This window comes from Nannospalax galili, unplaced genomic scaffold (assembly GCF_000622305.1).
Source record: "Nannospalax galili isolate Female #2095 unplaced genomic scaffold, S.galili_v1.0 scaffold522, whole genome shotgun sequence".
NCBI classification, from domain to species: domain Eukaryota; kingdom Metazoa; phylum Chordata; class Mammalia; order Rodentia; family Spalacidae; genus Nannospalax; species Nannospalax galili.
The window spans coordinates 1,050,036-1,074,626 of record NW_008348874.1 but is presented as its reverse complement, the minus strand read 5'-3'; the positions used below and the strand labels follow the sequence as shown (position 1 = coordinate 1,074,626).

The following is a 24,591-nucleotide window of genomic DNA, read 5'->3' as shown; positions in this document are numbered from 1 at the left end:
GCAAGACCTAAGCCAGATTAGCAATAGTTCTTCATAGTTATATATTTTGCAATCTTTGCAATTATCTAAAGGTAGACCAGGCATCTCTACAGGTGTAGAAACAGGGAACTTGGAAAACAATGGGGGAAATGAGCATGAGGAACATGGACTTTGGTTTTTATTTTGAATATGTAAAGAATTTCATGTGAAAGATTGATTCTGTGTAGTATCAAGGTTCAAACTGAAGACTGGAGAGGAAAGAGTCAACAGGCAACTCATGGCCTAAAATGTTACTTTAATGTAATGAGGGGTTTGTAACCTTTGTAACAGTCCATAACAGGGGAAGTATTCCAGTCCAAATGAAGACTTAACAGGAGTTCCTGACTATTTATTAAGCTGAAATTCACACTAGATGATTCCAAGATCTTTCCCAGGTTGTGCAACATTCTTCACAAGGTTACTAAAAATAAAGTGAGCGTTCATCCCCATGCTGAAAAATAATCCCAGAACACTTTACTCAGAGGTAAAGGCAGTTCCCCAAGGACTGGCAGAGGACACCAGCCCTGTGGGCACGAGGGGGTGCAGGACCATCAAGACCATGGCTTGTGCTTCCGCATCTGGATACTGATCCTTTGGTATATTTGGGGGTCTCCTGTGCCTACCAGCATTAATTGTGGTCACATTAATGACAGTTGATGTTCTTCACCAATTTGCTGCTGCATTTTCTGACACTTGTCCTTGAAACTACAAATTCCTGTTAAGAACAACCTTCAATTAAAACGATCTTCTCATTTTTGATAAGGAGTGGAAGGCCATGCCTTAAAGATTCAGCAATCACCAACTTGGCACATGATAAATGTTGAGATATGTTATATTGAATATTAAAATAGTTACCTGAAATGACTTTTGCATGGGCCTGCAGGAGGCCACAGTGGCTCATGATTACTTTCACATTTATTTGCATTACAAAGACAAGGGAGTCAATGCCTCCTGTGTTAACCATGTGTTGACCTTCCTGCTGATGTCCAGGGGCCTAGGTGTGCCTGTGGACAGTCATAGAACCTGCATGGAAAAAGGAGGGAAAGGGTAGGGAGGACAGACAATGGAGCCACGAAGAAACAGGTTTAGGGAATTGTCTTTCACACACCCTCCCAAAACACCCTTGATTTTCCTTCTTCAGTTTCACGTCTCCCTTGGCTGGGGAGGCTGTGGGCTGCAGACTCTGTGCTGGAATGAAGAGTAACTGAGCCTGAGCTGAGGCCCAGGTACCTTTCTGCTCCGGGGTGATTGCAGCAGCCTCCCCTGCCCCATCCCTGGCTCCTCAGCAGCTCTCCCCGGTGCGAGTCGCCTGCAAAGACAGCGAAGCGGCGTTGGCAGAAGTTGCGGGTGCAGGGCTCCGGAGGCATTGGCTCAGGAACTTTTCACGTCATTCCCGGCTCCGGAGCCCGGTAGCCGCTCGGCACAGCCTTTCCCACCGCGGATCCCCGGTGCTCATGGGGCAGGGGGACACCAGCTTGCAGCACTGAGCCAAACCGGACCAGTCCGTGATGTCCGGCACCAAAGTGGAGGACTCCCTGCCTCGTCGCAACTGGTCATCTGCTTCCGAGCTGAATGAAACTCAAGAGCCGTTTTTAAACCCCACCGACTATGACGACGAGGAATTCCTGCGGTACCTGTGGAGGGAATACCTCCACCCGAAGGAATACGAGTGGGTCCTGATCGCCGGCTACATCATCGTGTTCGTCGTGGCTCTCATCGGGAACGTCCTGGGTGAGTCTCCCGGTGGGCTGTCACCTCCCCTCCGCCCAGCTGCAAGGCTGCGAGACCCCTCCCTCCTCCTGGGGTGCAAACAAAGAGGTCGCTGCTCTGGGGTGAGGCTTCTAATTAAAAAAAATAAATAAATAAAAGTGTTTTTTTTTATTTTTTGTTTTTTTGATTTTGTAAACTAAGACCGACTCTAGAGCGATTCTGGTTCTATGCAGAGAAGATGGAAACTGTATTTCTGTTTGAGCACCTTGGATTACCGGCGCGGGGACAGGGACGCGGACCTCCAGGCGGATTTGTTGAGTGTAGGGGAATCAGTCATGCCTCTGTGCAAATCGTGGGTTTCTGTGGGTGGCGGGGGGCTCTTGTAGGCACCCGAAGACACTGCTGAAGGCACAGGCCTTTGCGAGCTCCGTATTGCCCCTTGCCTAGGAGGCTTGGGCTCGGGTCAGGAGGGGCAGAGTGGAGACCCGCGGAGCAGGTGAGTGCGCTCATTCGTCCAAGCTGAATTAAACAGAACCCAGCCGGGAGCGGCAGGAGGTAGGAGGAGCATGCCGAAAAGTACCGGAGCTCTCAGACAGCAGCCCACCCATTCAAGCATTCATTCATTCATTCTTCAGCCCTTCAAACAATTTTTTTTTTTTTTTTCGGAGAGTGGTTGTTACCAGGTTCAGAAAATATTTGTGCCAATCTCCTTAAAAAGAAACTAAGCTCAATGTCAGTCTGTGTTGGTCTCTGAAAACACAGGTTTCCTTTCTAGTTCTCCGCTGTTCTCTTCATCATAATTTCCAAGGCCCTTCCTTTCAGCCGCAAATTATTTGCTTTTAACTTCCAAGCTTAACAGCCTACTTTATGTCACTCAGCTCTCCCCGTTTTATTAAGGAGACAGCATCTTCTCCCAGCCTGCCTGCTCTCTCCTGTCATTTTTAGCAGCCTTCCTCCACACTGCCCTCTGCTTTTGAAAAGCCTCTCAGCCTCCTGCTCTTCATTCATGCGGGAACACAGTCTTTCCATTCACAATTTAAGTCATAGCTCCCTCCCAACGCTCCTTTCTCCCATAGAAATGCCCCTCTGGCACTAAGGAGCTCCATCACCACGGAGCCCCCACGGGCAGGCCCTCAACTGCAAGGAAGACGCTAAGGAATTTAAGAGGCTTTCAACATGACCTCACCTGGTTTTTACCTTCTCTTCCAAGTCTAAGAACAGACAGCAGCCTCATCAATTCACCAGGCAGAGGAGCTGATAGTAGGTGACTGAGAGGAACTCTCTAGAGGGAGCATTATGGAAAAGACAAAGAATCTCTGAGAACATTCTTTGCTCTTTATTATTTTAAGCTATTTTTGCCCTTGCTAATATTTAAGATAAAAATAAAGACAGCCTTCTTGAGAGATGAAGGATGTGATAGAAGTGTAAATAGAAGCGGTTGGGCCTCTTGTTACAGGGATGTCTTCTAATAATTATGTCTTTTCTCTTTCCTTTCTTGTAATCTTTAGGGTTACAGCTATTAAGACACAGATACTATTAGCAAAGCAGCACTTTCATACAATTCTGCCCATACTTATTGTTATGAATAATCAAAATTGAACACGTATTGAGTTCCTACTTGTGCCAGACCATTTCACATGTACTCATTTGTTTAACTTTCAAAATAAACCACATTACAAGAAAACACAAGCATGACTTATTAGAGGTCGTGATTCAGATTCCATCTCATTTCTTCTGACCACAGATCCAGAACTCTCGATTATTATTCCACTCTAGAGCTAGAAAGCCTGTAGAGAAGGCACGTTCTGTTCCCCACTGTCTGCTGGATGGGTTTCCTTTGCTCCCTGCACCTGTGTACACTGCCAATAAACTTCACTGTCATCTCGACCACAAACCTGTCTAGGAAGGGCTATTACTGCTTAGAAATTTTATCACTTTGTGATAAAATGTGCTCTTACTTGATGCCATTTCATTTTCGCTTTGCATAGATGTTCTGGTGCATGGTTTAGGACTATTATGCTTACTAGGATGAGGAGTTTTTTTGTTTTTAGTTTTTTCCAAAAAGAGACACCTCTACATTGGGGCTACTTCATACTGTCAATGAAGACAGCACTGTCCATAGCTTCAAGTGCTGAAATACCCAACTCCATTCAACTTTTAAAAAAGATTCATTCAAAGCACTCTATTCTCTAGACACTGACAGCTATTTTTCTCAGGATTGGATAACATCAAAATCTTCTCCAGTTGATATGAAACTCATTCTTTACTGACAAATTTCCTGAAAGTTGATGAGGTTTAGGTTTGACATTTAAACAAATGAGCAGTGTCATTACTCACAGATTCCTGCTCTCTGATATCACTGTCAAATCTGCAAAATGGAACAGAATGAGAGTTGCCTTTATGCCTCATAGTACAAGCAGTTTTACTCAGGGAGCCAGGAAAAGTAGCACTATTCATGCAAGATAAGAGCTGCCAAGGGTATAAAAGTGGCATAACACAGTGAGGGCAGCAGATGTAATCACTGACCCTCAGGTCCATACATCATGTACACTTTCATGTAACTGACTGATTAGAAAATGCCAACCTTGTTGAACTTACAAATACAATGGCATCGGCTAGAATCCATTTCTCCCACAATGTCCTTTTGTAAAGTGATGTAACAGGATATTGTCTAAACAGAATAGCAAATTCTTGATCATCTCATCTCTTCTTTTTCCTCCTCACAATCCTTTTCCATCGTCATGCCCCAACTTCATCACAAAGATGTTCCTTGCAGAGACAGAAAGCAGTTTCCTGGAAACAAATGACAAAGTCATTCACAAAAAGGTACAATTACTGTAAATGGGAGTTGATGAGTATTTGTGTTCCAATAAAAAGTCATGTGTATAATTACAGAAATTTTAGTCATAAGAGGAAATATGTGGTAAAGTTCTGTTTTATAACCCAATAGATTAATCTACTTATTCAACCTGTATATTTTGAGCAATATTTTGTTTATAAAATTAATGTGTGTAAGGAGGAGGATTCTTGGGAAGACTCAAAGGAGTAAGTTAGATGTCCTAAGTACACCTAGGAAAAATATTCAATTCTCTGCCTCTCTTCCCCACATTGAATGGTATCCTAGTTCACTTGGGATTCCTCAGTCTTCCCTATCATGTCAGTAGAAAATGTGAAAATGGGGCCAGGCATGGTGGCAGAAGCCTTTAATCCCAGCACTCCAGAGGCAGAGGCAGAGGCAGGCGAATCTCTATGAGTTCAAGGCCAGCCTGATGTAGACAGTGAGTTCTAGGCCAGCTGGGTCTATAGTGAGACCCTGTCTCAAAAAGACCCCCCCCCAAAAAAAGAAGAAGACAGAGAAAATGTGAAAATGTCTAATCAGTGGATATGTTTCATGCTTCTTGTGTGGCCATTACCAAGTTGTTGAACTCTCCCAGTCTACCTGTTTCTAATTACAAACTGAGACAATAATGGTGCTTTGTCAAAGTCCTATCAGAATCCAATAGATAAGTATTCTCCATCTTGAAATAAAGTGGAACACACACACACACACACACCACACACACCATACACACACCATACACACACCACACACACACCCCACACACACACCACCCCCCACCACACCCCCCACACCTCATACACACCACACACACACACCCCACACACACCATACACACACCACACCCCCCCCATACACGCCCCCTGCACACACACCACACACACACCACATATACACACATACACCCCACACCCCACACACACACCCACCATTCACACACCACCCACACCACACATACACGTGCAGACTTGTGCGCGCACACACACGCACACACACCACACGCATACATATATATATATTTTTTTTTTTGGACCACAGCAAGCACTAATTAATGTCAATTTTTGTTCCTTTACTTTCACTAGTAAGTGTCCCACTGTGGCTTGTAGCACTTTTCTACCTCCAAAAAGTCTGTTGATCTCAGTGTCTCTTTAAGATCTTTGTTCTGACTCTGTTACTCAACTGTTTTCCTAAAAGATATGAGTTACATGGAATTGGCACATTCCTTTCCTTTTCATGTAGATCGATCTATCCATCACTTGATACTGTTTATTTAACATTTTGTTCCACCTCTCCAAGAAAGCCCTCCTCTTAAATTTTCATTTTTTCTCAGATTAAACTTGCCTGTACTAGGTCTCATTCATTTAATTATTTTGCAGTTGCTGTTAGTCATTTGATCTATCACTAATAATATTCTAGATAATACACATATTGGTTAAATAAGATTAAAGTACATTGTCACTTAAATATTTATCCAATAAAGTTAAGCAAATTGTATGTGAGGGATGGCGTGAATGTCTGAAATATAGATGTTTTCTACAGAGTTAATTTTATATCCCAGAAGTGAAATTGGCACAGCTTCAAGTCTGCTCCCTATAGCCCAAGGAGAGTAAGGGATTCTGCTTCTCCAAATTCCTGTTACAGTTTCTTGTGTTTGTAAACCCATCATTTCTTATAGAAAAAGCAGAAAAGGGTGAGAGAGAATACTTTACTCAAATCTGCAAAGAACCAACAGAAATCATGAATAGTGATTAAAAGGGCAATATTATGAGCTACTTATAATAATATATATTTGCAAGTCTATCAGTCAGGAGCTCAAGGAGGAGGATGCAAACATGATTTTTAGGGTAGCCTGAGTAAACTAGTTTCAGGCCAAACTGGGCTATATAGTACAATTCTGCCTCAAAAGCAAACTAAACGAAATCAGTTTAAATTCTAAACATGTCATGTAGATTTAGTTAAGTGATAATTAAACTTATAACTCTGCATTATGCTTCTCTAGAGCTATAACTACTTAGTCTTCATTAGTAAAAATAAAACATGTCTTTAAGAAAATATCAGTGTTAAATTTTGGGTCCACATAGTGATGGGTAAAATGGACTGACAATAATAAAAGTAATAGGTGTCATTAATAAATTTAAACGTAATGGTTTATTCCTATATTTGGTAAAATATATATGAAAAGTATAATGATAAAATAAAAATATAAGTAACATAATCAAAGAAAAATAAAACAAAAAATTTGTAATGATGTCAAATCTAAATCCCAAATACTGTCTCCCAGTGTTCTGATTTCTTCCTTGTTTTAGTAAAATATACACACTAAATAATATCATTTGTAATTGTAAAACTTCTTATCATTCTGCATTTTAATTATATTCGAAATTTCTCATGCACTGTAGCTATGCGAGCATTAGAAAAAATCAATGAATTCCCTCTCAGCTCTTCACAGTTCACACTGCCCACGGCAGACGTTCTCATACTCCCTTTCTGCAGCATTCTGATGCTTCCTGCTCTGTTAGAGATGCTGGCTCCATAAGTAATGACTCCTAGGGATGGATTAACTGGTGGAAGGTTTTTATCTCCAGTTCCTTTTCTCACTGTGCAGAAAAATGAAGAACATTTATTGAGTAACAAAAGCTGAGGCCCAAAGTGACAGGCACCCCTCCTATGTGTCATTGACACCATCCAATAAACACCATGTGGGGGTTAATAATCAATAATTGTTTAACGACTGATATAAATGTAATGCAAAGAGTAATTTTTACTGATTTGAAAGTTTAGTCAAACAAAGTAGCAGTGCAAAGTCTCAGATACAATTTATTGGAACCAGTGCCCTACACATTGTCCTATTGCTCCAGTCTCCTCTTTCTCTGGCTTCTAAGCTTGACCGGAGCAGCACAGCACAATGCAGTGACTCGGTGCCCTCTAGACGATTTACAGGACTGTTTTGGCATGTTGTCACACTATTTCGCTGATAGACTACACTTCTTCAGCTCTGAGGATGAGCTCATTTGATAAGCCAATCAAGGTCAGAGTAGGGTTACATTACAAGAGAAATTTTCAAGGTAAAATAGGTACTGCCAAAAATGCTTTTGCCTATTCTGGGGAGCTGACTCACTGGACAAAAAATGTTAGATAATTGTGGCAAAGGATTGTTATGTTACTGAAAATGTTATTGTTAGACATAATGTAAGACCAAAAGCCAAACACTTAAAACCTGGTAATCTAAAGACGTTTCTTCTTTATCTATGTTTTCAAATATAGTCATACATTTAAAATATTAATATTTTCTTAAATAAGGATTAAATTTCTATTGATTTGACCAAAAGATTTGATAGATATTTTTAATCTCATTAAAATCCTTATCTTTAGAGTACTGTCTCATAAAATAGCAAATTCCTCAAACTAAATATCTGCCTTATTATTTTATTCTCATTAGAGATAATTATCACTGAATCTTTGCTAGTAATTTGCTTGCAACAGTGAACACCTAGAAACCATGTTCAATGTTTATAGAATACTTATTCTCCAGAGCATCTTGCCATATTTCTGTCTTGTTCTTCACAACTTCTTGAGATAGATCAGTTAATTAAAATGACTCAAATTCTTGAGATTACTTCAAGCCACTATGAAAGAAGCTCAGGGCACATAGAAACGTCTATTGGCTGTGAGTTTAGGGTGAGAAAAGCTGCCAGTTCCTGTGTTGTGAGACCAGAGACAGCCTTTCCCCAACCTTAGGTACACCAACTTGGATTCTTGATTCTGTCAGTACTCTGAAAACATGCTCACATTAATCAAACTTGCAAGCTTGTCAGAATAAAATAAGTAATATTTTTATGCTTCGGCTTGAAGTAAGAAATAACTACAATAAGTCCTAGAATGCCAAAATCTCTCCAGTCATCAGTCCTTTTTCTGTAGACTGGTTTATGTGAAGACTATGGTTGGTCTGAATACCTAGTCCACATCACAGTAGCAAAGAAACTCGGATTTTTCCATTGGCTTGGCACCACATAGGTTTATTTCCTTTTTAAAGACTTATTTATCTTTTATTATTATTATGTGTGTGTGTGTGTGTGTGCGTGTGTGTGTGTGAATTTGTGTGCATCAGTTGTGTTCAGGTGTCATCAGAGGCCAGAAGAGGACACTGAATTTCCTGGAGCTGGCGTTGTGGGTGGTTGTGAGCCACTGCGTGGGTGCTAGGAAGCAAAACCCCTCCCCTACAAGAACAACAAGCACTCTTAATGGTGGAGTCATCTCTCCAAACCCCTGTATCTTGATAGTTTAGCAAATCAAATAGGTGAGAGAGTCTGTTTCATCCAATGACTCATGGTCCAAGCGTGTATCACCTCAGCACCTGGCATCTGTGATAACTAACATCTGAGATGGCTTCTAATATCCCTGCTTCCTGGTGTCGTCACCTTATCTCTTCTCTGTTCACATTATCCTTGTGGTAGTCTAGATCACAACAGCATACACAAGTGGTAAGAGTATGTGACTTCCAGAATTACACTATAAAATGATTAGAATCTTTAGTTTGAACTTATCTTTTCTTTCTTCTTCTTAAATATTTTCCTCTGGAGCCAACCCACCTGATGAGAAATTTGAACTGTCCACTCACATGCCATTGAGAAAAGGAAAACTGTTGACAACTTTATATGTGAGCTTGGCCTCAATTCCTCAGTACGGAGGAGGCTTATGAGGTGATTATACCAGATTCCTAACTCAGCTTGACTGAAACTTGATGGCAGACTCTGAATCAGAGCTAACCATCCAAACTTCACGCCAATATCTGACCCTCCAGAATTTCTGAACACATTTTGGCTATTTTAAGCAGTTAGGTTTTCAGGTAAGTTCATGTACATAACCTAATGTTTACATGGTAGAACAGTTGTGAACTAGAAAACAAACCCTAGCTGGAAACGTTTATTTGGCCACATCATATCATGTCAACCTGCAAAGGAGGCAGGAAGAAAGGCATCTGACACAGAAGGTGTACGGTACCAAATTCTATTTTGATATAAATAAAATCAGAACAAGGGAATTGAGAGGAATTCAGTGCTCAGTGGCATACCACTAAAATACGCTGATTCATACGTACACAGTTTTAGATCTCTGGCAATACAAGTGGCTAAAAATATGAAGAGGATTTGTGCTGATTACTTTGGAAGGATGGAGGCAAAAAGGTTGAAGAGACTATGGTACACAAATATAATGTGGCAAATGCAGTGGTGGAGGAGTGCTCTGAGGGCTGTAAGGAGAAACGAAAACTCCTCTAAGCTCCTTTGGGCATTAGAAGCAGGAGGAGTTAACACCTAACCTGAGTTTCAATGAATGAAAAAATTGGACAAGGGTGTTCTAACCAGAGCTAACAACAGAAGTAAAATCAAAGAGGCATGAAATAGCATGGGCTATGAAGAGAATGTTAACAATCTCTAACTCAGGGTAAGCACGGATAAGCAGTGAGAGGGGATAAGTCTCAACTGTGATAAGGAATGGGCCCGGAACAGTCTGTGAACCATGCCTAAGATCCAGACTTTGGCAATGTGGTGGAAGGAAGCCATTGAAGTATTGCGAGGATGGTGTTGTTTGCGACATCTATGAGAGTGTTCTAAAAACAACGCAGAGAATAAATCCAAGGGCGGACATTAGGAGTCTCCACACTGGCATTTGTGTCTCCCTTGGTCTATTTGATGACTGTGACTTAAGTGAAGAAATACATGACGTTAACAGTTATAATTCACATCTCTAATAGTTTAGTCCCATGGTGCTTTCCACATTCTGCATAGAGGAAGAATGAAGGGAGAAGAGGAGAAGGTGGGGAAGAAAAAGAAGAAAGAGAAAGGGGACATGCACACATATGTGCAAACAGCCATCAAAATCATTTCTAGTTAAAATAATTTTATCATCTCTTCGCTGTACGACATGCTTATGAATGTCACACGCCATAACCCTGTTTCTGCTTTCCACTATTTCCACGTTTCTTTATCCTTTGCCCCCTCTCTCCTGACTTCTCTCCTTCCCCTCCCTCTCTCCCTTCTTTCCTTCCTTTCTGAGACAGGGCCTTACTCTGATTCTCTGGCCGGCCTATTCCTATTCTCTATTAGTCCAGGGTGCTCAAACTCATAGCAATCCTCCTGTCTCAGCCTCCCCAAGTACTGATACTATATACTTGTGTCACCAGCACAATGACATTTTTGCATGAACTCACTCATTTCTGGGAGTCACTACCTTCATGTCTGTCTGTTATTTTAACATTTCAATCATGTCCTCACACTAACCAAAATGAAAATTTCACATTTATTCAACAAAATCCAAAATTGTGTGCTTTTTTTGTTTAAAGAACCTAAAACTTTGAAAACATTCTCATTTTATGGAGCTATATCTCATGGGTAGAATATTGCCTAGTATATGTGAATTGCTGAGCTGTATGCCTATCAATGCTAAAAATATTCTCATTGAAGATCAGTTTTCTGTGAAGAAGTTGCACTGAACCAGGGATCAGCAGTTATGAATTTCAGTGAACATTTTTTCTACATTGGCAAGAATACATACTTTAAGATTTCTGAAGACATGAATAACTTAATTTTTTGTTACTCCTGGTTCACAATAAAAATATTAAAATTGTAATATCTTAGTCAGGCAAGATGGCTCAGGGAGTGGTCTCCACTTCCAAGTCTGATGACCTGAGTTTGGTCCGGGTCCCAGAGTGGAAGGAGGTACCCAGCTCCCACACATTATTTTTTGACCTCCTCCATATGCAAACAACTGTAAGAACACACCCATGTATATACACATAAAACTATGCACAAAAATGATAAACAGAAATGTGATAAAACTGTAATATACGTCTCTAGATTCTCAATGAGCTTTTATTATCTAACTTTCTTTTTGCTTTGGATTTTGTATTTTTTTTGAACAAAATACATTTATTACTAACGATACTATATTTTATATTTTTAAATTTTTAAGTTACGTTTTCAGACTGTCATACATGTGTACCAAAAATTAGGAAATCAAAAAACTGGACAAAAAGTCTTGAATTTTCCAAACTTAAGGGGATAGTTCTTAATTATCCTCAGAGAGAAAGTAGAAATGATAAATATACTGGAGATAAGTAAGTTCAATTAACATTTAGGTCAAATAACTGATTGAAGAATAATTTTTTTTCTCATCTGAACAGATTTCATGTGTTTCTGCTCTAGAATATACACAGTTGCTGACCTCTCAGACCCTGGCTTTCTCCTGCACACTCCTCCCACTGTACAAAAGGTCTCTCAGTGTCAGAACTCAGTCATTGTCCTTTCATAGGTGTCAACATCTCACTACACTTTCATCACTGGACTTTTTACTCTTGGAAATACTGTTCAGTTTTTCTTTTATTCTATTATGTATCTTAATTAAAATATAAGTCCCAGAAGAATGATTCAGTGATTTTTCTTGTTTGCAAGTATCTTACCAGTGCCTAGAAGATAGGCTGGCATTTATTAAACGTGTTAGTGTTAGACTCTCTGTCACTGAAAGGAATGTTTTAGATTTAAATACATGTTTAAAAATAAATATTTGAGATAAAAATTTCAATATTTTAAATTACATTTGTGATCATTTTTGCTTATTTAGTTATTTGATATATTTGTCTTTTTTGGGTGCTGGGGTTGAATTTGGAAGAATATTCAACATCACTGAGATGCATCTCAGCCTTATTTTGGTTTATTTTTAAGGAAACATACACATCAAAATAAGTTTTTAACCATTATTAACTAATGATCATAAGGTACCAGTTGATACCTCTCTCCCCAGCACTAGAAACCTTTGTTGTTGCTCAGTGACTTGGACTGGAAAGCTTTCTTGCCTCTCTCAGGAAACTACTAGCTATGATAATTTCGCTGTTTGATTTTTATCAAGGAAAGTACGCCAAGATCCTTCAAAATTTATGCAGTGGACTTTTTGAAGTTGTCATATTGCCCTCACTACACAACTCCAGCAAATGTTTGCAGCAGGTCCCTTTAGTTAACCCTGCTGAAGCAGGCGTGATAGAGTTATTATTTTCTCCCTTCCCAAGGTAGTAATGGTGTTCAAGAGCTGCTGCTCTGTTTTCTGAGTGGTTTCTCATTCTCCGACAATAAGTTCGGTGATTTGTCAGTTCCATTCCTCCCTGAGTGACACAAGCATGATAGGCTATACAAGTTGAAAGTATCTGTGGAATATAAGAAGAACACAATTTCATACATGTATTTTCTTGTGATCCTAACTGAAAGAAACTTGAGTGCCTTAATCAGCATTGGCTAAATAGGTACCTGGTCTTATAGATGCTGACGGGAATGAAGAGTGGCTAATATAAGAGCCAGAGCAAAGCTAAGCAGAGAATTTTTCCCCTTCTTGGTAAGGACTTCACATCATTGCTCCAAGTGCGATGGAACAATGGTTGTTGGTTTCAAGTTATGCACATATCTTTATCAAGTGGAGACAAAAGCCACAGAGCTTTGTAGAAGGCTCAGACTAATTGTAGAAGCAAGAGGCAAACGGAAATGAAGTGCTTCCCAGCAGCTCAGTGATTTCCTAGAGATTACCTAATTTGGAGCTATTTCCTTTTCTTATTTCAATATTTACTGAACACCCACAACACGCAGTCTGTTTCATTATATTCTGTTGAGGAAACGGAGACGTGAATGAGGCATAGCCCTTACCTACAGAGAATTTTTAGCCTTGGGTTGGACTCTAAGATATAAATGATAGGCTATAGTATGTTGGATTTTGAAGGGGAAAAGATCATGTTATAGCATTCAGCAGATCTGACTTGGAGTAACAAGTATTCCTTCTCTTAAAAGGAAATATTGAAATAGAAACGGAGACGTGAATGAGGCATAGCCCTTACCTACAGAGAATTTTTAGCCTTGGGTTGGACTCTAAGATATAAATGATAGGCTATAGTATGTTGGATTTTGAAGGGGAAAAGATCATGTTATAGCATTCAGCAGATCTGACTTGGAGTAACAAGTATTCCTTCTCTTAAAAGGAAATATTTGATGTTTCATTTGTTGACATGTGAGTACAATTTTAAAAAGTTCTAATAGAGCAAAGAAACACCAATTAAGTTGATAAAGTACTAAATGAATGACAGCATGAAAATGCATAAACAGCTGTGCATAAGCCATGCCAAAAAGTGACTCAGGGACCCCAGGACAGCATGGGTTTTCCTATGCTGTTCTGAGTAGTTTAACATGATAGCTCCTCTGATACTTTGAATTGCTTCCTTTATTGATGATTGTGAGTCTTTATTTGGTATTGCTTGTGTGTAGCATTGAATACTGGTGGATTAAATCAGCACATTCTGTGAAGTTTTTAAGTGACTTTGTTCTCACGTGGGAGATTGATGGAAGATCCATCTGGGGCAACGGTTAGAGTATGATGAAGATATAAGAGATCAGACCCTGAAAAACATGTTCAACACTCCCGAGGCTAGTGATTTTTTAGGGTAAAGTCCACAGAGTGGAGTTGACTAGAAGTTAAAAATGAAACAAATATGAAGGGTGTGTGGAGAGAGATGATGGCAGCCCATCAGACACAAGGAACCAGAAGAGTTTTTTCAAAAAGCACCTGGTGGTTTATGATTTGTAGAAGTTTTTAGCCAAAAAAAGTATGATGTCGCCTTACTTTGTCTTTTTTTTTTTATTAAGATAGATGAGAAATATGCAATGAAAATTAGGTGCATGCATAGAGAAATAATAATGCACTTGGCAGTGAGGGTTTGGTCTGTGATTGTTGGAGGAACACAGTGTACAGCTGTCCAGCTTCAAATGAGTCTTGATCCCCCTGTGCCATGCACAGTAAATTTGCTACTCTGTTCTGTTTAACTGTGGTTATACATGTGTATATATACACACATATAGTGTGTGTTAAAATTACTTTAACAACGACTTCTAGGATAATTAAAATCATATAAGGGAATATAAATCATTTAATATGGCAACACCTTTTGCCGCATTAAAAAATTTATGATTTCAAAAAATACTTCTTATACCTAGAGCAGCAAAGCAAACACGCAAACCGCCTTCCCTTAGGAAACTCACACTCTGGTGGAGATGTGCGTAGGATATGTATTTTGACAATAGGGCCAACACGATTTGCTGATAGATATCGTGGTTAGAAGAGAAAGAGAACAGGCTGTATTTTCACACCAAGTCACTAGATGCTGGTGACATTTACTAGGATGAGACCATGGGGTAGAGCAAGCTTGAAATACAGATTAAGAGGCAATCAAAATTTGCTTTTGGCCCTTTGGAGTTTGAGGAGGTATGCTGGCCGTTTGATTATGACATCTGGAAAACAGTTGAGATTTCATGTCTGGTGAAGTAAGTATGAGATTTCTAAACAGTATCCTATTTAATTCCCTATCATTTTATATTGTATCCATAGATTTCAAAGATTACAGGATGAACCACATGCCAAGTTAATGCTGGTGATTTCTTCCTCATAAACTATATTACAGCTGACTGTCTCTTGTGTGAAAATGCAATATTTAAATATTTTGATAGGTAAGCAATATATTTTGAAATATAGGTAAAATAATTAAATAGTTTTGATAGGTTAAAAATATCTTCTTTTGTTGTACACATTTGTCATTCTTAAAAACACTGAATCATAAACATACACTAAGTAGAAAAATATATTTTTTATACTTTAAAAAATTTACTCTTTAATTGCCATTCAAATTGCCAGATTTCTTTATGGTGTTTTCTTTCATTTTTAATTAAATTTATTCCCTGACATCTTCATACATGCACACACACACACACATACACACACTCACACAGACATACACACACACGTATGTAACGTGTTCTGATTCCATTTCCTGCTCCCCTCTCTTCTCCCCTCCCATACTATCAGCCTCTCTCCTTTCTACAAGATAATTCTGCTGTAATGTCACTGTGTTTTGTCTTGTGAACCACTGAGTTCAATTAGGGTTGTCTATGTGCATGGATGGGAAGCCTGGGGCTCCCCAGTGGCTACGCTACTGGACAAAGACTCTCCTTCTCCTGGTACTCATCAACAGCCCATGGTTCTCCAGGGAAGGATATCATCTGTGAAGATCCCTGATCCCTGGGGTGGGTGATATAGATGTCCCATTTAGGGCTGAGCCCTCAACTATTATTTATTCTCAGCTGGCTGAGCAGTCAAGAGTCTCTGCATTTACTATCATTTGCTGTAAAAAGAAGGTTTTCTGATCAAGACCGAGAATAGCACTTGTCTATGGGTATAAACATACACATTTAGAAGGCAACTTGACACTACACCCATATAGCAAGACAAGAGTAGTAAGTTCTCCCCTAGTGCCTATGACCAGTCTTGGGTTTTTTAGTTTATAGTAACAGGCATGAGCTCTCTCCTATGGAGCAGGCCTCAAATCCAATCAAAATAGAGGCTGATTACTTCTAAAACAGCCATAACATTGTTGTACCACTGGGAACATCATACGTAGAGGGTCAGTACTGTAACACTCAAGGTCCACGGAGGGCTAAGATTGTTGATGATTTTCTCCCCAGCTGCCTGCATAGCATCTTCCAGGACTATCAATGCTAGAAGCAGGTAAGAGCTTCCAGGTCAGTTCAGGCTTAATTTATCTAACTCTTGCAACAAAGATACGTGGTGTCTTCAGCAACAGTGTCTTACCATCAAGTTCTGGTAGTCTACCAAGAGCAATAGAATAGCCTGTGCTATGGATCTCTATGGGGGTACCTGACCACCAACACATAGGGAAATATCTCACTTTTGACACTAAGAATTTCATCTGATGATCCGTAGCTTCTGGGATTGGCATTATTTATCCAGGCAGGGAACAGCCACTCCAATTCACTTTTAAACATACTCTTTTAGTTAGCCTGAATGAGAAGGAGATTTCTCTCTGACTTCATACATCTTTAGTTTCGGATATTCCTCACCGCACTCCACCTCTCCTCTATCCTCCTGACCCTTCTCATTTAAATCTTCTCTCTCCCAGTACTCTCCCTGTTACTTTCATGTTGCATGCGTTCTACTACTCTTACTTTGTTTTGATTAATCCTCCATCATGCCTACTTCTCTCTCTCATCTCCTTTCCATCCCTCCTGCTGCTTGTACATTTCCCCCCCCACTATGCCCGGTCTCACTTTCATGTCATGTTCTATTGCCATCTCCAACATCCACTTCTGTAAAACCTCTTTTTCCCTTCTTATAGACCTGTGAGGGTTAATACTGTCAAATCAATATTAAGAAGGCAAGTCTCCTGGCACACCTGTGAACAATTATCTAAATTAATTAGTGTGAGCCTCTGTGAAAGTCTATGAGGGAGTATACTGATTCCTTAATTGAAGTAAGAAAACCCACCTTAATTGTGAACAGAACCATTAACCGAGTGGGGGTTCCTGGACTGCTGAAAACAACGAGGGCAAGATGAATACTAGCATGCATGCATTCATCTAGTTTTCTCTTCTTGACTGTGAATGTAATTTGACCAGTTCCCTTAAGCTTTTGCCCCTTGATAGCTCTACCATGATAGACTATATTCCTGGAATTCTGCTTCAAGTAGATCCTTTTATCATAAGTTGCAAGGTATTTTATCACAGCAACCAGAAAAACACTAAGGCATGTCTCATTTTGGTTTCATGACATATACCCACATTCGTTTTCCCATAAATATGCTTACATTAAAATTAGAAACTATGACTTGGATAAGACAGAGAAAATACGGTATTTGCTATTCTGAACCTATTATTTCACTTATAATAGTTTTCAGGTCCATCCGTTTCTGTGAAAATTTCATTTTTCTATAAAGCCAAATAGAATACCAGCGTGTATTCATCCTTTCATCTGTTGATGATCCAGTTCCTTGCTACTGTGAAAAGAGGAGCAATAAATAGGATATGATCTCCATAGAGTGTCTGCTCAGCAGTGGTACAACGGGTCATATTTTAATTGTAGTTTTAGGTTTTGTACAGATAGTCACACTGATTCCCACTGATTCCCATAGAGACTACACCAATTTACATCAGTAAACAACGGCTCCTCTTTTACCACATCCTCATCAGCATCTGCTATTTGTTTTCCTGGTGGCGGGAATTCTAATGGAGTAGGCTGGAATGTCATAGTTTTAATTTGTGTTTCTCTCATGGCTAAGGAGGTTGAACATTCTAAAACCTATTTATTGTCTGATTAGTTCATTGGCCTATTTACCGATTGGTAGGGTTTTCGAGTTTAATTTTTGTGGTTGTTTATAAATGCTAGATATTAACCTTCTGTCTGAAATATATCTGGCAAAATTTTTCTCAGCACTCTGTATGCTGTTTTTTCATGCTGTTGATAGTTCCCTGGCTGTACAGAAGCTTTTAAATTAAATTGAAGTCGGGCGTGGTGGCCAACGCTGTTAATTGGGAGGCAGAGGCAGGCAGATTTCTGAGTTCAAGGCCAGCCTGGCCTACATGGCGAATTCTAGGCTGGCTGGGGCTACATGGAGACCCTGTCTTGAAAAGACAAAAGAAAAAATAAATAAAAAATGTTTAAAAGACCAAAAAAAAATTAAATTGAATCCTATCTTCCAATTGTTTAGGTATTTTCTATATTGTTTATATGCAGGAAGTTCTTCTCTGTTTGTGTATCTGAAATGCTCCCCTAAGTTTTCTTCTAGCAGTATTAACACTTCATGTTTTAAATTAACATCTTTGATCTACTCTGAATTGGTTTTTGTTCAGAGTGAGAAGTATGTACCTAATTTAATTCTTCTGCAAATGAATGTTCAGGTTTAACTGCTAGTGTTAAAAAAATAAATAGTTCATATGAATGTGAATTTGTATGAGTAACTGACGAGCTGTCTGGAAGACTCTGATTCCTTGTGGCCATGCACTCCTCTGGCTCTTACAGTCTTTCTGCCTCCTCTTCCACAGTGATCCCTGGGCCCTGGGAGGCAGAGGTTTGAAGCATCTAACCTATTCAAGGATAGGCACTCTGAAGCTTCTTGTTCTCTGCACATTGGCCAGTTGTGGATGTATTGCATTTACTGGTTTGCACATAAGATGAAAATAACTTGGTCATGATGCGTGACTTTTCTGTGCTTTTGAGTACTATTTGCAATTCTAATGTTCAGAATTTTTGCATCTTTATTTATCACAGAAATTTGCCACACTTTTAATTTTGTTGTGTCTTTATCCAGTTTTGGTAACTTTGCAATACTGGCTTCATAGAATGTTTTGATAGTGTTTATTCCCTTTACTACTTTGTGGAACCACTTGAGAAGTGTTAATATTACATCTTCCTTAAATTTTGTTCTCTATTACCACTGAAATCTACCTGATGACTTTATATCCATGCTCAGATGCCAAGGAGCTCAGAAAGTGACTAACTGTAACTAGTAATAATCAGATACATAGAGATTAGAAACGCATGTGCAAACATCTTAGTGCTAGTTACATTAAAAATGAAATTTTCTACATGAAACTCTGTATTTTAATAATGAAATGGAGATCTTTTTTAAAGGTTAAAACCTCATTTAATTTTATGTCTTACAGGGTTTAAACTGAGTGTAAACCTAAAAATTACAGCCAATTTTGAAAGAGCTGCATCTTAGCTCTGGAAATTGTTATTGAATATGTCAATGCTGTTGTAATGAAATGCTTTTTCTAAATATGTGGTTATTAAATACATAATTAAAAAAAAAAGTTTGTTCTCAACAGTAATGGTGACAGTACGCACAAGTTCCATGCAAGCTCAAACAAGACAAAATCTCAGCATAAACAAGGGAAGTGGGTAAGAAATCCCTACCTAACCTAAGGAATTCTTGACAACTGATGGCTGCTAGGAGGGGGAGACTCAATGTTTTACATGGCTGGGACTCTTGGTGGGCCCAGGGGATAGACCCTCACTGAAGGACATTTGGATCAAACTGTCTAGGCTGTATTATATATAAGAGAATACATTAAATTGGGTAGGTGACAGTGGTGTAGAGGTGAAGCTAGGGCAGGGGATCTAAATACCACTAATCTATATTGTATGAACATCACAAAAATTCAATAAAAAAATAAAATTTTTATAAAAGTTCAGTAGCATTCAGCAGTGAATCCATCTGGTCCTGAACTTTACTTTGTGGAGAAACTTTTCATTACTTCTTCAATCTCATTGTTTGTATGTAGTCTATCGGAATTATTTTTACCTTCTGAGAGCATTAATTTTGAGAAGTCATAGGCAGTTATAAATTATTAATTTCTTCTAAGTTTTCCAGCTTTTTGGAATATAGGTTTTCAAAGTGTTCCCTAATGACTTGAATTTTGTTGGAGTTTGTTGTAATAAATCCCCTTTCATCTCTAATTTTATTAATTTAGCCCTTCTCTCTTTCTTTTGGTTAAACATGGGTTTGGTCATTCATGTTAGATTTTTCAAAGAACTAAGTCATTGGATAATTCTTTTTTGTTATTTTAGTGTCTATTTCATTAACTTATGCCATAATCTTTATTATTTCTTGCTGCATGCTGGATTTGAATTTGGCTTCTTCTTGTTTTTCTTTCTTTGCATGTTTTTTATATTAGTTATTTTATGATTTGAATTTGGCTTCTTCTTGTTTTTCTTTCCTTGAATGTTTTTATATTAGTTATTTTATGTATTTTATTGAATACATGCAGGTGGCCAGAGGACAACTTCTAGGCATCAGTTCTCTCCTTTTACCATAGGGGATCAAACTTAAATCAGGTTTGGCAACAAGTGTCCTTACCTAGTGAGCCATCTCACTGGCCCTCCTTGGTTTTCTAGAACATGGCAGTGCATCATTAGGTTTTTAAGATCCTTCGCATTCTTAATTGTGAAAACTTATAGTTACACAGTATTTTAGAGCTGCCTTGCTGTATCTTAGAAGCTTTGGTACTGTGTATTATCATTTTCTTTTGATTTTAAGAAATATTTCATTTCCTCTCTAATTTCTTCAGTGACCTGCTTTTCATTTGAAAGTGTATTGTTCCATCTCCAAGTATTTCAAGCTTTTGTTTGGTGTCTGAAGTTACCCTTGGTGATGACTCCCAGTTTTATTCCATTATGGTCTGATAGAATGCTAGACTTATTTTATTTTTGGTTTTTATAAGGCCTGCTTTGTGGGCTATAGTGTTATCTATTTTAGAGAAGATTCTCTATGCAATGGAGAATATGTTTACTCCTGTGTGTGGAGTGGAAGATTTTGTAGATGTATGTTAAACAGAGTTGATCTATGATATAATTTGGCTTTGATTCTTTAGTTTTGTAAGACATATCTGGGTATGTCAATGAAATACAGAATTCTCCTATTATTAGGATGTCAGGAACTATATGGTCTTTTTCACTTAAATTTGTTTTATAAATTTTTTGGCCCCAAAACACAGTTGATACATGTGCACACTCATTATATTTTTATCAGTTTTTCTTTTATTAGTATGTAGTGGCCCTCTTTATCACTTCTAATTAAGTTTGGTTTGAAGTTTACTTTATCACACAGAAGATTCATATGCTAACTTATTTATAATTTTATTTGCTTCATAGGTTTGTTTCCAACCTTGACTTCCAATTTTTGAATGTCATTGCTAGGTATGTTTATATCTTCAGAAAACAGATAGTTGGATCTTGTTTTTTAATCCAGTCAGATATAACAGTTATATCTTTTAACTGGTGAGTTATGGGCATTTGCAGTCAAGATTGTTACTGAGATGGATTTGTTATTAGAGTTGATTTTATTAGTTGCTGTTCTGGTTAGGTTATTTATCGTTATTGTTTTTTTTCTGTTAATATTAGAAGTCTGTTATACTGGACATGATTAATTACTTTCCAGATCACTTCTGTTCATCTGATATTCACATGAAATATATTATTTCTTGTGTGGTTTCTTCTTTCTCTGTGGATACTATTTTTCAGCATGTTGACTTGGTTGTCATGAATTTCCTTAATTTGTGCTTGTCCTTAAATATGCTTATTTCTCTATCAATATTAGAAGATTAGTTTGCTGGGTATAGCAATCTTGGTTGACAGTTATTTACTTTCAAAGCTTGAATTTCATGATTTACTATTTTCATGTCTTTTAGGGTGGCTGATGAAAGACTTGCTATTATTCTGATGCTTCTGCCTCAGTGAATTGGAATTATCTACTTACAGCTTTTTGTTGTTTGTGTTTTGAGACATGGTCTCCCTGTAGTTCCAGATGACCTGGTACTTGCTATGTAGACCAGGCTGGTCTCCATCTCACAGAGATCCCCCTGGCCTCTGCATTCCAAGTCCTGGGACTAAAGGCATGTGCCACTGTGGTTGGCTTACTTACAGTTGTTAGTGTTACTGCTTGGCTTCATATTTTGATATCTTGACTATAATGTGTCATGGACAAGTTCTTCCCCTGCCATCCCTATTTTGGGTTTGAAACATTCCTTATGTATGGATGTCTAATTTTTTCCCTAAGTTTCAGATAATCTCGACTAGATTGTCTAAGCATTTTTATTTTCTCCTAGCGCCTCTCTCTACCCTATGAATTCTTAAGCTTAGTCTTTGGAACTATTTTGGTCATTGTCATTATTTTTCTTTACATATACATGTTTATATTATTGTCTTGACTGCATGTTCTGTATCCTTGAAGTTTGTGCCTCCCCTTGTTCTGATCTGATGATGATGTTTTCTGCTATGTGTTTTATTTGGCTGATTATTTTCTTTCAAAAATTTGTTTGGTCTTTTCTCAGTACCTCAATTTCTTTGTCATATTTTCCCTCTACATTTTACATTTTTTTCCTTCAGTTACTGATTGTAGTGTTTGCTTTGGTGACATTGTAATCTAAGTCCTGAATTGATTTTGAGCTTTCATCTCAAATTCCTGAATTACTTAACTATGTATTTGAGTCCACTGTATGACCTTGATCCTTTTTAGAGTAGGACTCTGGTCTGAAGCCATACCACCCTGAACAGGCCCTAAAAATTCAACTCTAAAAGTCATTTTTTAAAAAATTTAAAAATATTTTTTGCTATTCTTGCTCCAGGGCCCACAGGTACTCTACCCAGCTGGTTAGGCACTCTCCACCCTGTCCCCACCCCTGCCTACCCCCCATCATCTTGCCTAATACTTCCAGATGACCCCATTGGATACTATTGTAGAGTTCTGCAACTGCTGGTCAAACATGGGGTAAGGGTATGAGGGAGTACAAATAGGGCAGGGTTCTAAACACAATTAAGATATATTGTATCAAATGCACAAAAATTCAATCAAAAATATATATTGAGAAAAAGAACGAAAAAATTTGTCAAGTTGTAATTTCCTCTACCTACATCCTCTTCTATACCCCCTGATTTCATGTACTCTGAGAGAGAGAGAGAGAGAGAGAGAGAGAGAGAGAGAGGCTTTATGAGTGAAACCTGCTTTCCCAAATGCACTTGTGTGTGTGTATCCATCCACTGGAGCCTTTTTAACTTGTCCAGAGTCACATCCCAAAGAAACCTGACTCTCCCTCTCCCAGAAGCCACCAGTTGCCAGTAGCTCCCCAGTTAGGACTGGAGCCTCTCACCTACCTCCCCACTTCCATGCTGGGATTCTATCTGGCTTGAGTTAAGGTGGGACTTGTGCATGCTGTCACCATTCCTGTGAGTTCATATGACCAACTATCCAGCTGCCAGGAAAACTCTCTTTCCTTATGATCATCCATTACCTCTGGCTCTTACAATCTTTCTGCCCATCTTCTGCAATGATCCATGATCCTTGGGAGGCAGAGGTTTGATATGGGTGTCCTACTCAGCAACAAGCACTCTGAAGTCTCATTCTCTGCCCATTGACCAGTTGTGAATCTTTGTGTCAATCACCATCAGCTGCATGAGTGTTTCTCTGATGAGAGTTGAGAAGTGCGTTAATCTACCAGTATAGCAATAAGCCATTATGAGTTAAATACTATGTCTAATTAGCAGAATGATATTAATAAGCTCTCCCCAGTGGCCTGTGACCTGTCTAGCCACAAGTTCCAAGCCTGATGTCAGTGTCAGGTATGTGCTCCATTTTGTGAAGCAGACCAATTAGATAGTGGTTATTTATTCTTATAACATTTACACTACTATTGCACCAGTGGCAAAAGATTCTATGTCCTACTACAGAGATACCTATTCATCCATGCTCATTGCTACTCTAGTCACAATAGCCAGGAAATGGAAACAGCCTAGATGTCCATTGGCTGATGAGAAAATGATGAAAGTTTAGTACATTTACACAATGGAAATTTATTCAGCTATTAAGAAAAACAACATTATGAAATTCTTAGGTAAATGGATGGAACTGGAAGAGATCATCCTGAATGAGAGAACTTAGACCCAGAAAGACAAACATCATATATTCTCTCTCATAATTGGATGCTAGCTCTGAATCCTTAGATATGCATGTTTCAATTGGAAAATCCATAAAGGTCAGGAAACTAGTCAACAGTCATGGAGGAGGAGGCTTTGTGTGAAGGGACGTAGAATGCCGTGATGAAAATGGAAAAGGAGAATTAGTGGAGTATGACGAGTTAAGTGTGGGTAATGGGAAGGCAGAGCAGAGAAGGCAGTATGGGCAGGAATAACTAACTCCAAAAGCCTTTAGAAAAAGTCATATGGAAACCTACCACTATAGAAGCTTCTAAAAGTGTATGTATACATATATAGTATTAAAAGAGCTTAAAGGTAGCTATCTTATAGCAGAGAACATTGCCTGTACTGGACACCATAAGCTAGCAAAGAAAAAGCCTAATGCCAGGAATGGACTCCACCTTTCAAAGCTGTGGACCAGGGATCTCATAAACCCTCAAGTAATACTGACCATTGACCCTGTTTTTATTTACCCACCAGAACTTGATGATAAGACCTACTGCTGAAGACACTACAGTCTTGAATTGCAGAAAAATAAGGAAAAATCAAGGTGGTCCCGACTTCAAAATTTCATCTCTACTGGTTAGCTTTCATTATGCTGGAAGACAATAGCATGCTACCAGAACAGAAAAGTCAATACTAATTTTGTCCATCTGTGAATGAGAGTTACAATAACTGGC

The 24,591-nt window shown here is 38.7% G+C and overlaps 1 protein-coding gene and 1 pseudogene across 1 annotated transcript in view; one reads left to right on the top strand and one right to left on the bottom strand.

Annotated features, from left to right (window-relative positions):
• Positions 1–1,385, bottom strand: part of LOC103744379 — a 60,194-nt pseudogene extending 58,809 nt beyond the window's left edge.
• A 16-nt stretch (positions 1,386–1,401) lies between these two features.
• Positions 1,402–24,591, top strand: part of Hcrtr2 (hypocretin receptor 2) — a 121,879-nt gene continuing 98,689 nt past the window's right edge. Inside the window, exon 1 of the mRNA XM_008846124.1 lies at positions 1,402–1,749. Within this exon, the coding sequence (XP_008844346.1) occupies positions 1,527–1,749 (223 nt within the window). The 5' untranslated portion in view covers positions 1,402–1,526. The remainder of the gene's footprint in view (positions 1,750–24,591) is intronic.